The sequence below is a fragment of the Ictidomys tridecemlineatus genome, chromosome 9 (assembly GCF_052094955.1).
Source record: "Ictidomys tridecemlineatus isolate mIctTri1 chromosome 9, mIctTri1.hap1, whole genome shotgun sequence".
Classification (NCBI taxonomy): Eukaryota; Metazoa; Chordata; class Mammalia; order Rodentia; family Sciuridae; genus Ictidomys; species Ictidomys tridecemlineatus.
In genome coordinates, this window is record NC_135485.1 from 112,600,035 (window position 1) to 112,617,548 (window position 17,514).

The following is a 17,514-nucleotide window of genomic DNA, read 5'->3' on the forward strand; positions in this document are numbered from 1 at the left end:
GCCTTCCCACAGTGACAAAGCAGCCAATCCAGAGGTTCTGAAGTGGACAAATGACCTTGCCAAATTCCGGAAGCAACTTAAGGGTAGGTGAAGTCCTGGACCTGTAGTATAGCTTCCATACAAGAAGCCGGGACCAAATCTATCATCAGCTCAGCTCCTATGAGTGCCACTCCCAAGGTATTCCCAGGTCCCGAAGACACTCTCCGGTGCTCCCAGTTCTTCGGGGTCATTTCCATGTCCTCCCATGACTTCAATCACAGGGCAACAGACCAGCTAAGACATAAATTCTGTAGCATTTCTGCATTTCCCCAAATCACTAGTAGAAAGACGATGGTTTCAAGTCAATACTTCTTAAACACCTGTTTAATATGAAACTTCATCTGCTGTGGTGTTGGGAGAAGTAGACACAGAGATGAATCTAAAAAAGGGTTTGGCCCCTTTCCCTCCAAAAGCTTGCAGTCATTTAGGAGACAGTCATATAAACAACTACAGTGCAAAGTGAAATGATTTCAAAATGAGGTGTCCAAGTCAAGTGGCCAGCTAGTGGGTGTTAGAGCCCTTCGACTCTTTAGGTGCTCAGGGAACAGGTCTGGGAAAACATCTGGCCCAGTCTGAGAACAGCTAATAGGCTGGTGTAGCTAAAGCTTGGGTGTTACAGAGCTAAAGCTTTCTCAGGAATTAGGGTTTGGGAAATATTCCAGATAATCCAGGAAGACATTATCATTATTTTGGGTTTTACATAATGACTCAGGGATTTTCAGTGATATTATAATTAGATACTCCCTGAAGGGAAAAAAAAAAAAAAGCCATGGCTAAGCAGTTAGTGACATCACAGAAAAACAATTTGGATTCAGCAGGGCTCAGTTCTCATCTCTGTCTCTTCCAACAAATCTTCTCACTCAGAATCAAAACTAAAGATATCTGAAGAGGACCTGACGCCCAGGGTGAGGCAGCGAAGCAACACACTTCCCAAGAGTTTTGGTTCCCAGCTTGAAAAAGACGACGAGAAGAAGCAGGAGCTGGTAGATAAAGCCATCAAGCCCAGCGTTGAAGCCACCCTGGAGTCCATCCAGAGGAAGCTCCAGGAGAAGAGGGCAGAGACCAGTCGTCCTGAGGACATTAAGGTGTGGAGGTCCCCAGCCAATCGCTGATGCCATTGTCACCAGCTGGGTAGAGACGCAGGGTGTCACATGAATCCCTGTGGAAGGTGATGGTCTGTAAACCGACCATGTATCTAGAAAGCAGATGACACAACTGCGTGTTTCACCCGTGGGCACTTTGGTTTTTGACCACAGGTTGCAAGCAGACAGCTCTGTTACATGTATTGCAGAATGACCCTGCTGAAGTTAATAGTTTATGATTATCTGAGGTGGAAAGATTTCAGACTCAACCTTCAGGACTAGGTAACCTGCTGTGGTCATTGCAGGGGCCATTCAGCTAGGCCCCATGTGCCTCACATTCCTGCTCTCCTCAGTGCTCCACCTGCCTTTGCTGCCACATGGGAGCCCCAGGTAGTTAATGATGGTTCTGTTGTGTTGTCTGTGTTGCTGGCTAGTGGTCAGGATTAGATCATTCCTAAGTGAGCTTTGGACAGAGCCAGGGAGAACTGTTGGACGAGGATTATTTTTAACCCTCCTTTAGGAGGTTTGTTTAAATAAAGAAGTTGGAATGTTCACAGGTGTTTTCCCCTTTTCATTTCTTATCCCTGTGTTTATTCAGGATATGACCAAAGACCAGATTGCTAATGAGAAAGTGGCTCTGCAGAAGGCGCTCCTCTATTATGAAAGCATTCACGGAAGGCCGGTATGTGAGACACTACATTTTCTGATGGGGGTCAATGGTCTGACTTTGGGACCAGATTTTCTGTGTTCAGTATCTTGTAAATGGAGTTCCCTATGGTTTGCTGTCTTCACTTGTAAAGGAGGTTTACTACATACTTACACCATATCACAACTTTTTGAAGACTCAGTCAGTTAAGAAAGAGAACTCTGTTAATCTAGTCGATGCTGAACTTAAATTCCAAGGAAAGTTAGCAAGTAGCAAAAATGAAGTCACTGGTGTCCCTATTTGAGGAGTGAAAAGATGGAGCAGAGGGATGCAGGGGCAGAGGTAGCACAGAGGAGGCATATAGCCCAGGTGGAAGGAGACATCCCTGTCCCAGGTCTGTCCCCATAAATGACCATTTTATCTAAGCTTACTCATCCAGCTGCAGTGCAGGTGCAACCAGTGCTTGTTTTTGAGGACTTTCCGCTGTGTTCACAACCAAAATGTGAGGCATCCAAAATATGGCTTTGTGTTTTCGTAACAACAGGAAGCATTTGAGGTGGTTTTGTTTATCAGCAAGTGTTTGCTGAATGTTAGTTGCTAGCTGTGGGGGGACGGCAGCATGATAGGCTTCTGCCGTCTTCCTTGCGGAACATATAATCAGACATTGTTTTTTGTCGGTTACTCTTAGCAACATTCTTTCTGTTTTCAGTGTTATTTAAAATTCGACAAAACAAATTCTTAAAAGCAGGTATAAGGAATTATGAAACTTAGGTTCAAAGATGGATTTTTATATAACCAAAAAGCCTAGTTTCAGTCACGACTAGATAATGGATAGAGTTGTTTCATCTAAAATATATTCTTAGGTCTTTTAAATAAAGAAGCTTCCAGGGCTGGGGATGTAGCTCAGTGGTAGAGTATTTGCCTCACATGCCCATGGCCCTGGGTTTAATCCCCAGCACTGCCAAATAAAAAATAAAAGCGCTTCCAGAATGATTTCCTAAACTCCCCCCCCCAACCCCAATTCTTGGAATTGAACCCAGGCTTTTGCACAAGCTAAACAAATGCTCTACCACTGAGCTACACCCCTAGCTACGAGTCTTCACACAGATGAGGGCAGGGATTCTAGGCCTTGTTCACCTAGTGATGAACCTAATCTTCAGCAGCTAACATGAGACCTGAAACACAGCATGAGCCCAGTGACTAGCTGCAGAATACATTTTCCACTGCATTTTGGTTTTGAATATATCAGGTTTAAATTTAAAAAAAAAAAAAATCGCTGGCGCTGATGATGATTGATTTTGCTGGCCTGTCCCTGCAGTGGAAAAATACCAGTACCCTGGGATAACGTTCGTGCTTCAGCCAAGTTTTTTTTTTCCCCCAAGTTTTGTAAAGGCATTGAACCAAACAGTAAGTGCTCTGGAGCTCAAATAGATTGTGCAACTTTCTTCTTTTCAAGTGGAGTATTCAGAATTTGTATAGGTAGACAGAGAAGGACCCCTTTTCCACCATGACCTTAGACCGTAAGTGTAGATCTCCTTTTGGCCAATAGGCAGGCTTTGGTGATACCGTGTGTTTTCTTCCTTTAATGTTTTTTCTTTTCCCTGTGTGGATCCCGTTTATGACCTTGCTAGGCTTCTTCAAGGGCTTCCTTGCCTGAGGCTCCCAAGAGCTCACAGCTGCCTTCTGGACTGTCTTAACTTTGCTGCCAGTTCACTGGTCTGTGTGCTGCTGTATTTGTTGCTCAGAGCTGGGCAGATTCATTCCACCTGGATGAAGGCCTCACCCAGCCGCTGTGAATATTAAGAGTCACAGATCTGGATTCAGAACCGCCCCAACTGAGACTAACTCTGTGACATTAGGCGACTTGGGTAACCTCTTTGGCCCGCAGTGCTGTGTTTATAGAGTAGATGTCTGTTATGGGTTGTCATGGAAATTAAATGAATTACAGAGAGACACACAGACAGACATGTATACATATATTTATGGGTAAGATGTTTGGCACTGAGGAAGTGGGACAGGGTGACTTTGGGGGTTGCAGAGTAAATGATAGTTTTTACTTCTGTCACAATTATATGTTCTACTCTCTGTGGCCAACTTCTGATTAAATGATTAAATCAGGAAAAAAGAATGCACCTTTTTTACTCTCTTATCAGTTCTTGGTCTTCCTTATTCATTTCTCTTTCATCATTCTTTCTGATGGGTCCTCGCATCTCATAGGACGGGAACGAATGCTCTAGGAAACTTGAGTGTTGGTTTTTTTTTGTTTTCTGGTCCCAGGCCAGACTCCGCCTCTCTCTGGAACGCGATACACCAACCTTCTCAGGAAAAGCAGAGTTCATTTGATATCTGGCCAGTCTGAAAATCAAATACTGAACTTTTCTTAGATCCATGGTATTACCATGAACCCTGATCTGTAAATATCATTTGGACAGGATACTTAGACAAAAAATAAAGGTACTTCCAGAACTGAACTTTCATTCCAAGTCCCAGTTTTTGAGAAGCCAGGTGCTCAGAACTCCCAGGTTTTTGCTGAGTCCACAGATTCTGGTTTTAAAAGACTCTATCAGAATCACAGGTCAAAACAGCTGCTGTTTCTATGCATTTACAATTTACCATTCACCTTTATGGTTCTGTCCAGGTAATTGCAACCAAAGTGATGTAGGGCAGTTTTGTTTGCTTTAACAGAGCATGCTGTAGATGGAAAACAAGAATTCACACATGGGCACGTCAGAAGTGTGTCCTTTTCAGCATTTAAGGATCTCATCAAAAGACCACAGCACAGAAAAGTTGAGCAAATAACTGCAGCTCATTGTGGTGCCTTTAGTGTACAACAGGCTTTGGTCATAAAAGTTTGAGGGAGAGAACAAGTTGTTTGATCAGAGCTCATGGGTTCTTCTTGAATCTTTTGCTCACTGGCATCTTTTAACCCTGTGTTTCAAAACTGCGGGGCCTAGGACAGCAGAAACATAGCCAGGTACACATTTATGCCAATCATAGAGTCATATATAAATGCCACCCTTTGGTTAGCTGCTGTTTAGGATTTTCTGAATCTTTGCATAGCCAGCCTACTATTATTACCTTAAAATGAAGAAATGAAAGTTGGCATTTTCCAAATTAGTAATTCAAGAAGGCAACAGTTATAAGAGTCTATCTCATTTTGTCTTCCAGCAGTTTTGTGATACACAGGTACACCCCCCAACACACACACACAGACACAGACACACACACACACACTCTCAGACTACTTTGTTTTATTGATATTTTGAAGCAGTGTAATTTTTGTATATCTATAGTATATTTTCTCACAAATTGTGTTTTTATGCTACTGTTCAGAGATATTTGTTAACTCAGCATAGGCGGAGCTCTCAGCTTAGAAGGCAGACTTGATTCAAGGACAGCCAAGTCAAATCCTGTCAAGTCAAATGCCTTAAAATGAAGAAATGAACATCAACACATTGTGTCAAGGTCCTGCTTCACTTATTTGTGAAGAGAAAGAAACTTAAACTAGGAGTCAGTAGACTTGGGTTTTGACCCAGCTCCATTGCCTCAGGCAAATCATTACCCTATCATTACCTATTAACTTTATCATGTGAACATATAACACTTTTCTAACTCTAAGATTGCATTATTCCAGTTTTGTCTTATCTTCAAAATATGTGATTCATTTTACCATTCACCTTTATGGTTCTGTCCAGGTAATTGCAACCAAAGTGATGTAGGGCAGTTTTGTTTGAGGCTAAAACAAAACCATCCCAAAAGATAAAGGCAGGCAAACACAGTTATCTAATCGGGTCCTTATGATTTCCAATCAAGACTCTATACTCATTAAATGTGGACAATTATTGGCTAAAGTTCCCATTGTGTTTTGAAATATTATCTGAAACTTGTTGAGTAACAAATAGGGTAGTAAGTGAACACTAGAAAAAAATTTTAAATCATAAGCAAAGTTTTAAAAGAAGAATGAGTGGATTTTGAAGAGATAGTACACAACATATTGGGCCTAAAGTCATTTTCAAACAATTATGGGTGGTCAAGATTTTCTAATCTGAATTCTGCTATTTACCAGTTAGGAAAGTGAAGCTCAGAGAATTTCAGTGGCCATCTTTGCTGGTCTGTGCTTAAGAGCAGAATTGATGGGTTGCAGGTTCAACCTTGACACATAACTGCCACATAGTTCTCCAAAGTTCTCCACCCCCACCAGTGGGGAAGGAGACTTCCGGTTGTCCAGTCCTCTGGCCAACACTTGACACTGTTGGTCTTTCTGTGCTAGCCCTTGTGATGGGTGTGTAGTAGTAACACCTGTGGTTTGATTCTCAGTCTTTTTCATAAAAAATAATGAGTTCCCTTCCAATCTCCCTTTACTATTGTGATAATGGAAGCAACAGAAGTGAGGTGGTGGTGGTTATTTCACTAATGATGCGAAATCCACAAAATGTTTTGCATGATGGTAGTCTCTTCTCCTAGCTTGTGGTGTTTATCCAAAATGCACTTACTGTTGATCACTTTGAGATTGGCAAAGACAAACAGCCACAAAGGATAATCCATTTGCATGACCCAGCATTGTTGTTGAAGTTGAAAGTTCAAAAGACCCCTAAGAGAAAGGTCAAAGCTAGATACTACTTACTGGCTCTTTCCTACCTCTGCAACTCTTGCCTTATCAGGTGTAGAGTGGTTTAAAAAAAAATGCAGAAGACAAACAGCTGACTTGAAAACAAAGAGATTTCATCTCATTCCTCATTGAAGTAATCAAAAGAAAATGTATGCTTACCTGTGAACTGGTCATACCTACTTAGGTTGGCAACAGTCATCCACTTATTTTGTAAATATGAAACATTTCCATTATGTCAGGCTTTGAAATAGTGACTAGGGATACAAAAACAAAGTCTTGCTCTCAAGGGGCTACAATTTAAATAAGGAGACAGATGTGTAAACAGTTACTATAGAGTATAAAAGTTTATAAAATTGCAAGGCATACACAGAGTGGAATGGTGACATGAAGGAGAGGATTAGTCTCCCCAAGTAGGGGATGTTAGAAGACACTTGCATGCAGAGAGGTGGCTTGTGATATGGAATTCGTCAAAGGAGCAGAGAGGAAGCCATTTCAGGGGAGAAGGAATTTGACAAGGAGGTTTGTGATGGCCTAGTTTGTTTCTGGAGCTTGAGGTATGATGGGGGCAGAGAGAAGCAGCAGGTCATGAGCAACTTCAAATGCTGTGCCAGGGAGTTGGGCTTGATTGTTCCCTACTGCCTAGAGAATTCATCCTTTAAACATTTTGAGCCCTGTGCCAGATTTTAGGGAAGCAAGGATGAGTGAGTCATCCATGTGCTCTTTCAGCAAATGTTTCTTGAATACCTGCTGTTTGCCAGAATCTTTTTAAAAACACAATGATTTCATGGAGCACAAAGGCATGTAAATAACTTGGGGACCGGATGATATGCGTTATAATAGAAACACAAGCTTTCTTCTTCCATGGACCCAGGAACTAGCAAGTCCTCTGGGAATTTTGAACCTTTGAGTTGTTTTAAGCAGGAACTTTAAAATGACCATTGTTTGTTGCTTGGTACAAATATTTATATTTTTTTCTTTTTAAAAAATTTTCCATACTTTTTATTGGTGCATTGTGGTTGTACATAAGGGTGGGATTTGTTGTTACATATTGGTACATGCACACAATATCACAACATAATTTGGCCAATATCACAACATAATTTGGCCAATATCACTCCGAAGCATTTCCCCCACCCACCTTATAGTCCTTTTTCTTTATTCCACTGATCTCTTTGATTTTCATGAGACTACCCGCAGTGCACGCATACACACACACACACACACACACACACACACACACACTCTCTCTCTCTCTCTCTCTCTCTCTCTCTCTCTCCCTCTCTCCCTCTCCCTCCCTCCCCCCCTCCCCCCTCTCTCCCTCACTCTCTCTCTCCCCCTCCCCCCTCTCTTCCCCTCCCCCCCTCTCCCTCTCCCTCTCCTCTACCTTTCTCTCCTCTTTCTTCTCCAGCTTTCACATATTAGAGAAAACATGACCCTTGAGCGTCTGAGTTTGCTTATTTTACTTAACATAATGGTTTCTAGTTCCATTCATTTTCCTGCAAATAATGTCATTTCGTTTTTCTTTATGGCTGAGTAAAACCCCATTGTTCATATATATCACATTTTCTTTATCCATTCATTCACTGAGACAGACACCTAGGCTAGTTCCATAGTTTGGCAGTTGTGAATTGTTATGAAGATGCATATGTCATAGCAATTGTATGCATGTGTCACTATAGCATGATGACTTTAGTTCTTTAGGATAATTACCAAGGACTGGGATAGCTGGGAAGAATGGCCATAGTTCTGATTTATGAAAAGCAATACTACCAATAGAATGATTTTCACTGATCTGCCACTGAAGTATGTATTTTCAATATTTTTTGAATAAGTAATAGTTTAAATAAACTCTTTAAAAGACTCAAGTTGTAACATCTGTATTTTCTGTAGGACCCAAGGGCCCACCAGGGCTGTTCTCTTGGACAGCTGGTAGCATGAGTCCTGGAAACTGGCTTCTTAATAATCCTGTCCTTGCTTTTCAGGTGACAAAGAATGAACGTCAGGTTATGAAGCCACTATACGACAGGTACCGGCTAGTGAAACAGATCCTGTCCCGGGTCAACACTGTACCCATCATTGTGAGTGCAATACCTGCCTATTGTTGATACACTCCCTTTCTGATTGAAAGAACCCTGGGTATATTAATAGGGCTCTAACCTGCTTTCTCATGAAAGGAAAGGCTTGAACCAGTTATTAATATCCATGGCCCACAAGCTTGAGGAATGAAGATTTTATCAGACTTCTGAGGCTACTTTTGCCTACAGTGAGCACATCTGAAGCTTATAGAATCCGCCCCCCCAACACACTTTGGGGAGACACACTTTGGCCATATATATCTATCTAACATGTGCTTAGCCACCTCCCTGACCCTTTCCTCAAAGACAGAGCACAGGGGACAGGGGCTATACCTTCTCCAGGCTCTTCACTCCAAACAGTACCTCTCTAGTCCCAGAGGCTCTGTCCACAGTCTTTCCTCATCCCACAGAGGGACAGCTCCCTTGAGAGTTCAATCCAGGGAGGATCCTCTAAGGAACTCTAGAGTCTCCTGCTCTTGGGTGCTGTGGAGAAATAGAGGGAATATAAGAAAAGAGAGTCAAGCTAATGGTTCTGAAGTAGCCCTCTGTATCCACCATCCTTGGGCTCGCTGTTCTTGGCCCCTGGATTGTTATCTTGTCAGATTAGGGAGCAGCAGCTTGCCTTCCAGCTATGCAAGGCCATCCAGCACCAGCCAGCCTGCTCCCATCCCTTAACCAGCCACAGGGCATCCACCCCTGGTCACTAAAGTGGGATGTTAGTGCCCTCCCCACCTCTGGGGGCCGGGGACATTACCTGATTGGTTGCCCTTATGCCCTGTGCTGACTTTTCTTTAAGGGCACTCACCCCCTCACTTTGAAGTCACCGTGGAGATCCATATTCATTTCAGCTGCTGATCTCGTCTATTCCTTCCTTAAATCCCCTGGTTTTTCCTAGGCCTACAATATGCTTTTATATTTCTTTTAACGTGATTTTTTTTTTTATGACTAAGGGAGGATACAGGCAGCTGTATTTGAAGACAGCTACTCTTCTAGAAATTTCCTATAGAATAAACTCATAAATAAATGGATTGAATCTAAGGAATTATTATTTTTCTCCAGTTAAGAACCCTTAGGGTTCCTAAACAGAGAAGATAGATAACGTTCGTGTTGCTTTTTGAGCTTGGCTATTCTCCTTAGCTGATTGTAAGTGTTCTAGTTACTGTGACCAGGAGGAAAGAGGAAAGAGTCAGGTGTGTTTGCCTTTAGGATTTTTCTGAGTGTTTGGTTAACCTAGTCACATGATCTTCTTGACCCAGTTGTCTTCCCTGATGGATGGGTGTGGGCTCTGAAGGGAAGCTACAACTTGGAGAAGAATTTTGGTCATTTTAGGTTTTCCTGGGAGGTTTAGGTGGGAAGGGGTTAGAATAGTTAAAAGACTGTGATCAAATACTGGTGTGGCCAGAGGAAGCCCAGAGGAGGAGGGAGAGGGGAAGGGGTTCTCAATGTAACCTACTTGTTAACACCTGTCACAGGGTTCCCCCTCCAGCAAGCGGAGAAGCCCTTTGCTGCAACCAATTATCGAGGGTGAAACTGCTTCCTTCTTCAAGGAGATAAAGGTGAAGACCTCAGCTGCTAACCCATAGCGAAACTCGCATCTCCCATCCTGTGGGAAAAGGCTGTGATTGTACCCTTGGGTGATGGCTTCTTGTAGTGTGCCCTACAAATCAATAGCTGCCTATAACCAACTTTAAACACTCCCCTTCTACTTAGATCATAGACTAGCTGATTTCCTTAGTCTCATTTCGTTCTCTGCTCTTTTTTTTTTGCTCTTTAGTTTTTACTTTGCTTTCAGAACTCATTTTGTTTTCCAGAATCTTTTTCGTTCTGCTTTGTTTTTCCCAGCTGGGAAATGGCTTTTCTGTATTCCAAAGATCTTAAAATTAGTTCATTAGACTAACTTTAAAAAAAAAGTTCATAGACCAAGTGTATTTTAAAAAGCAATTAGAAACGTATAATGCAATGAAAAGTTAGACTTTTATAGCTGAATACCAAGTTGTCTTCGACAGATTTGCTGGTGGTTTCACCCACTTTTCCTTCTCCCACCATATTTATTCCTCAGGACCAGTGTTATCATCAATGCTTCATCTGTGGATGTGGTGCTGTGACTGGCAGTCACTAGAACATATGCCTTGGGTTTTTTCCAGTAGTAATTATGAATTTTATACAGATAATCCCTGTCATCCATAGCTGCCTTCACTAGAAGGCACTTCTGTGCCTGTGGGACCCTAATTGGTCGCACTAGGATCAGCCTCTTGTGTGTGTTTGTTTCTAGACAACTGGACATTTAAAATGGACTGCCTAATGTGGGACTCTAGAGATGAAAATTAAAGGCACTTTTTAAAAAAAAAATCATAAGTTATTTTTTTTTTGAAGTTATTAGGTTTGAAGAGGGAGTGAAACTCAAAAGTAGTAAGTTTTAAGTTTCACCTGTCATATTCTGTGACACGTCCATTTGTTTAGTGTAGTTAGGAATGACTTTTCAGAATAATCTTTCCTACTGAGGGTCAGAAATTGAAAACTTCATTTTCTTGCCTAAGGTAAGGTGTCACAAGCTACAAAGTCAGCTTTTATCTACTTGATTCCTTTTCTTACATCTTAGAGATCTAAAGTTCTTGATATGTCTAATTGAAGGTATTCGCCAATGACTGTGCTTACTGTTCATATTATCAAGCAGAACTTATGAATATGCTCTAAATGCTGTTGAGAAATCTGGGCCAGTGTGCTGCATTGTGTCTTTAAAAATAGGGCTATTTTCTTATAATATGCCTTGATGTTGATAAAAGATGATACATTTTGTCTAGCAGGTAATTTTGCATAATTGAAGAAATTTGTGCAATTGTGTGTATGAAAATTAACGTGTTTCTCTTGGCATGTAGTGAAATTGCTACTGGAGGAAAATGTGTTTTTGAATACATCCAAAATATGGCACTCGATAATTGCCTCATTAAATGAATGGAAGATAGCCTAATGGTACTCTTTTTTTAAAAGGATATTATTCCCATTCTTATTCTTAGGCTTAATATTTTTTCACAAAAATAGCTCGGCCATGGATTATTATCTCTGACCCACATCATGGTCAAAAGTTTTAGATAATTTTCCAATGACTCTGATGCTTTTGTAAACAGTGCTGCCTTTTGGTTTGTGTTGTTCCTATTAGCCAGGCTTATTCACATGTATTTTGACTGCACTGATTCTTGTTATTTCTGATACAATTTAGAATTTGATGTGTTGCAAATAAGTTTGTATCTAATGGTTTCTTTAAACCCATCCCTGGTTTAATTGCTTATAGGAGAGAATCAGCTGTGTAAGAAACAGAGCTCAAATTCTGAAGCCCTGGATATTCCAGCCCAAAGAAACCTAGTCAGTTCTCTACCTTCTGCAGGGATCTCCTCTAAAACTTCCTTAGTAGAATAGAAACACTGCCCCTGAAGAGGGATCCCATCATCAAGCTCAAAACACTTACAGAGATGGGGTGGGTGCGGTGGCTCCTAATAGCTAAAATGTACTTTTTTAATATTTTTAAAATTATAAAGCATAACTTAATTATATGTGCAATTTAAATATCACAATGAGGGCTGGGGATATGGCTCAGTAAGTAGAGTGTTTGCCTCGCAGGCACAAGGCCCTGGGTTCAATCCCCAGCACCAAAAACAAACCAAAAAAAAGGTAAATATCACATTGAAAATTATCACATTTATAGTTACTATCAGCTTATTACCTTCTATCCAGTGGGCTTGGTTTTGTCCTCTGGAGCAACATGGACTACACAGGCAGCTTCTTCCATAAGAGCTCTTCATATACTCACCCATGCCACACCCTGAGAAATCTTTTTTTCCAAGTTTTCCTACTGTTCTGATGTAATATGGGTTCCAGATTTTTCAGCCATTTTTCCTGGCTCTGCTATCTCCCCCCCCACACACACACACATTTATCTACATCCCTATCTACATCTAAACTAGTACCCAGAATTAGATGTTTTTCCAGGTACAGTTTAGCTGGGACAGTCCTTAATCTGGATGGCCAATGTCCTTTTAGTTCTCCAAGTCCTTGTCTATGTGCTCATCAACATATTGTTAGTTCATTTTAGTCCTCCCAGGGCAAGGTGACAGCCTGACACCACTGACAACGAGGCTAGGCTGGGGGTGCTGTCCTGAGTTTTGTAGAATGCCCCCCAGCGTCTCTGGCCTCTGACCACCAGATGCCAATCATGTACCACAACCCCCTCTCCTGTTGTGACAACCCACACTGTCTCCAGGCATGGCCACGTGTCTCCTAGGGGACGAAATCACCCTGTGAGAACCTCGGTGCTCCTCAGGTTGAGTCACACTGTGCCGCACTTGTGCAGTCGAACCCAGCGTCCTTCCCTGTCCAGTGCTTGCTTCTGTGAACCCAGCTCTCTGTCCTCACCTAATTATCGGACCTTAAGCTTTCCCAGTTACTTTTTATACTTCTATTCCAGCCTTATGAGATAGATTAAATCAAGATTCACACATTGGGGGAATATGCCTGTTATGTCCTTATCCAAGTGACTGATGGTGACTGAGGCAGGGTCAGGTAAAGAGCTGCCGTGGACTTCCCTCCAAGTCGCCTCACCACTGCATCATCCCTGGGCTGAAATTCGTGGAGCCGGCTTTTTTGTTTTGTTTTTTGTTTCGTTTTGTTGGTAGATTGGACTCGGGATACTTTACCACTAAGCTATATCCCCAGTCTTTTTTGTTTTTTGTTTTGAGACAGGGTCTCACTAAATTGGTAAGGCCTTGAATTTGTGATCCTCCTGCCTCACCCTCCCAAGTCACTGGGTTTACAGGAGGATGGCAACTGGCCCCCCACTTCCACCCCACTAGCTTTCCTTTCACAAGGTCTGTTCAACTCTTTATTGAAATCACAACATTATACCAGTCCTGTTAAAAAAAAAAAAAAAGGAAAAATGTCTAGTTCATCTTCTTTTTCTTTTTTCTTTTCTTTCTATTTTTTTTTTTTTTTGTGTGTGTGTGTGTGTGTGCTGGGGATGTCCCAAGGCCTGGCACATGCTGGGCATGCGCTCTCCCACTGAGCTACATCACCCACCAACTCCTGATATGTTTTTAAGCCACCAGTGCTAGTGAGTTGATCACGAACTCTTCCCCGGCTGCTCATATCTTATCTTTTACAATCTACCCAGTATCTATCATTTATGATTTTGCTTGACTGTCTATTTTGTTATTATTCGCATGTTTTCAAAAGTTACTACCAAGAGTAGCATACCTGTGCCTCATTGGGTACCCGACATATGTTGTTATCTCAATTCATTTTATTTTCCATACTACTTAGGGTTGAACCCAAGGCCTCTAGCATACTGGTCAAGTGCTCTTCACTGAGCTATACTCCCAGCCCTTTTAATTTTGAGTCCGAGTCTTGCCAAGGCTGGCCTCCAACTTGCAATCTGCTCCTTCCCCCGTACAGCTGGGCTTATCGGCATGCATCACACATCTGGCTACATTATCTCAATTCTTATAAAAATTACACAGATGACAATTATTTTAGAAAAAAAAAAGAAAAGAACTTGCCAGGCGTAGTGATACATGCTTATAATCTGAGTGACTTGGGAGGCTGAGGCAAGAAGATTTCAAGTTCAAAGTCAGCAACCTAGTGAGGCCCTAAACAACTTGGCAAGAACCTATCTCAAAATAAAAAGCAAAAAGGGCTGGTAATGTGGCTCAGTGGTTTTAATCCCTAATACTAAAAGAAAAAAAAAAGAAAATTCATTTAAAAAGTCAGATATTTGTAAAATTTTAAACGTTTAACAATTTAAATTAAAAAATGTAGCATTCACTCCTATGAAGCAAAGGGACTGCAGCTCCAAAGGCACAGCTGAGACCAACTGGGAAAGCCTTCTCAGTTTTGCCAGTGTTGCCTCTATACCTTTGCTACAGTATGTTTAATATGATAGGTACTGAAGAAACTACATGAAATCTGAATTATTAGATTATTTTTAAATGATACTCATAGTGAAAGCATGCCCAAAAATGTGACCAGCTTTTTACTGGGGTTGCTGTGTGTCTCCAGGAAGAAGAGGAGGGGTCAGAAGACGATAGCCACACGAAGCCTGACTTCACAGTCACTCTCAAAACAGATTTCAGTGCACGTTGTTTTCTGGACCAATTCGAAGATGATGCCGATGGGTTTATTTCCCCGATGGATGATAAAATACCATCAAAATGCAGCCAGGACACAGGGCTTTCAAATCTGCACGCTGCGTCCATGTATGTCGTTTTGAGGGTGGTATTGAAATAGGTCAGAGAAAATAACTTTCATAAATATTATCTTCGCCTTTGTATTTAAATAAATTGGCAAAACACAAGTGGTTAACCCGGGGTGCCTCTGGGTGGAGAAAACAGTGACCGATTTAAAAAAGATCCTGTCTCAGTTTCCTTTTATGCTTTCTCCCATAGTTATTTGAGGGAGCTTTTGAGCTCTTGCTGAAATAACCAGAATGTCTCTCTAAATGGCATTGTGTGGGGTGGTTCTATTACAGCTTTCACACACACACTGGGCACCGATGGCATCTGTTTCTTGCAAAGAAAAACATGACAAAGTGCTGTGGGGTCTCACGAGGCCCAAGAATGCATAACTAGCAGGAACCCCCAGTGGATGCCTGTATTGTTGGCATGTTCGGGCTTTCAAGGGAGAAAAAAACACCCATTTCTGCTGCCCCTGGGTGCATTTAGTGCTCACAACAATTTAATTTACTTGCTTCCTTCTGTCTCCATAACCCCTGTCAAGTTACATTTATAACAACTCAGATTTAATTTCCTGACATTTTTTTTTTCTTCCTCTTAGACCTGAACTCTTGGAACACCTTCAGGAAATGAGAGAAGAAAAGAAAAAAATTCGAAAGAAACTTCGTGATTTTGAAGATAATTTCTTCAGACAAAATGGAAGGTAGGGCATGTGTCCCTTCTGTCCCCACCTCCTCTCTACACACAACTAGCACCTTGTTCCTGACAGATCTGTGGAATGCCTCCAGGGTGGGGGCAGTTCTGCATCCTCCCTGAAACCTGGTGCTTGGGTCTGTGCCCAGGTACCCTTAGAGGTTGACAGCAAGAAGGGGAGATTTATGGGCCCCTTCACGAAGAAACGCTCCTGAGCAATGTCCTTGACTGAGGCAGATTCAGCTAACATGCATGAAACTAATCTGTCACATCAAATTTTCATCTAAAACAAGCGATCTGGAGCTGGATTTCAAGTTGAGAGCACTGAGGGTTTTTTTTTCCTTCCTTAAAGAAATAAGGAAAAGGGAACTCTCAATCATCACTGATCTTTTTTTTTTAATATTTATTTTTTAGTTTATAGGTGGACACATATCTTTATTTTATTTTTATGTGGTGCTGAGGATCAAACCCAGTGCATCCCACATGGTAGGCGAGCGCTCTACCTTGGAGCCACAACCCCAGCTCCATCACTGATCTTAAAGCTCTTTAAAAACTCAGATTGTGCTAGAGGTGTAGCTCAATGGTAGAATGCTTGCCTAGCATGCCTGAGGCCCTGGGTTCAATCCCCAGTACCATGAAGAAAAATAAATGATAGTTCCCAGTTTGAAAAATATACATGAGAAGAATATATATAAAATAAGTCCACCTGGTTGAGAATTGTTTTTTATCCCAGTGAATTTTAAGACACAGTCATCTGTATACATTGGAGTTAGATTTAATCATTTTAAGTTGGTTTTATATCAGTCCAAGTTATTTCAACTCTGAATACAGTTTCAGTATTTGAGTACTCTTTTATGTGTCCTGAAGTTTGGGGAAATGGTTTTTTTTTTTTCAAATATTATGTCAATTTATTTTTAAGATCTCTGATTTGGATCTGCCCTATGCTGATTATTTCAAAATTTTTACATTTTTAATACCTGAACATTTTCTTTTCATTCTCCACATAGTACAGGATATTTAGAGAATATAGATGAGCAGATAAAAAATAGTCCCCAAATACCTAAAGACAAATCAAGATTAATATTTTGCCGGGTACAGTGGTGCACAACTGTAATTGCAGAGGCTTAGGAGGCTGAGGCAGGAGGGTTGCAAGTTGAAAGCCAATTTCAGTAACTTAGCAAGGCTCTGTCTCAAAATTTTAAAAAATCAAAAGGGCTAGGGATGTAGCTCATGGTTAAGCTCCTCTGATTTCAATCCTTGATATCAAAACCAAAAAAAAAAGAGTAATATTTTGATGTTTCCCCAATCCATCTTCTTTCTAAGCATGTTTGGATTATCTATGTATCCTTCATTGCTCTTATTGTCACATATTATGGACAGTATCTTATACGTGAGGAACTGTTATGTAACATGTACAACTTTTTAAAAAAATACAAATGATAGCCAAGCATGGTGGAGCATGTCTGTAATCCCAGCAACTTGGGTGGCTGAGGCAAGAGGATCACAAGTTCAAAGCCAGCCTCAGCAACAGCGAAGGAACTAAGCAAGTCAGTGAGTCCCTGTCTCTAAATAAAATACAAAATAGGGCTGGGGATGTGGCTCAGTGGTCAAGTGCTCCTGAGTTCAATCCCAAGTACAAAAAAAAAAAAAAAAGTAGAATTATGAGGGACTTACACTATCATAAGATCTGGCTCCATTTCCTATCTGATAAAGTGATAGCCCTCACAGGGCAAAGGGGGAATGGGTGCCAGAGGTTCAGAATCCTAAGGCGTCTTTTCCCTGCTGAGGGGCCATCTAGAACTCTTGCCTAGAGCAAAGCAGAACATGAATAAAATCTGTTTCGTTTTAGTTCACTAAACAAATAAAGACTCATGCTATCCCCCTTGCCCACACTTGCTCTTTAATAGTAAGAAAGGGAAGCCCGGGGTTTGAACCTCTAGGGGGGCATTTCACAGTACAATGAGAATCGACTTCACACGGTACCAGGGTGGAGAGCAGTTGCTTTGCAGGGAGCCTGACAGGTGCTCCTGGTTTCACTGTGTGTGGACCGTGGACCACAGCACCTTCACAGCAGGTTGTTGCAAGGGCGATATCAGATCATGGATACACAGAACTAGTACTGCACTGGACCCAACTGATACTTGCGTATATA

At 41.5% G+C, this 17,514-nt stretch overlaps 1 protein-coding gene across 9 annotated transcripts in view; it reads left to right on the forward strand.

Annotated features, from left to right (window-relative positions):
- Positions 1–17,514, forward strand: part of Fam13a (family with sequence similarity 13 member A) — a 328,573-nt gene that overhangs the window by 306,088 nt on the left and 4,971 nt on the right. For 8 of the 9 annotated variants that reach the window (XM_040293090.2, XM_078021923.1, XM_078021924.1 and 5 more), the window contains 7 exons: positions 2–83; positions 904–1,124; positions 1,720–1,803; positions 8,359–8,454; positions 9,924–10,007; positions 14,497–14,693; positions 15,271–15,372. In XM_040293090.2, the coding sequence (XP_040149024.2) occupies positions 2–83; positions 904–1,124; positions 1,720–1,803; positions 8,359–8,454; positions 9,924–10,007; positions 14,497–14,693; positions 15,271–15,372 (866 nt within the window). The remainder of the gene's footprint in view (position 1; positions 84–903; positions 1,125–1,719; positions 1,804–8,358; positions 8,455–9,923; positions 10,008–14,496; positions 14,694–15,270; positions 15,373–17,514) is intronic. The other variant, XM_078021926.1, reaches the window with a different exon arrangement.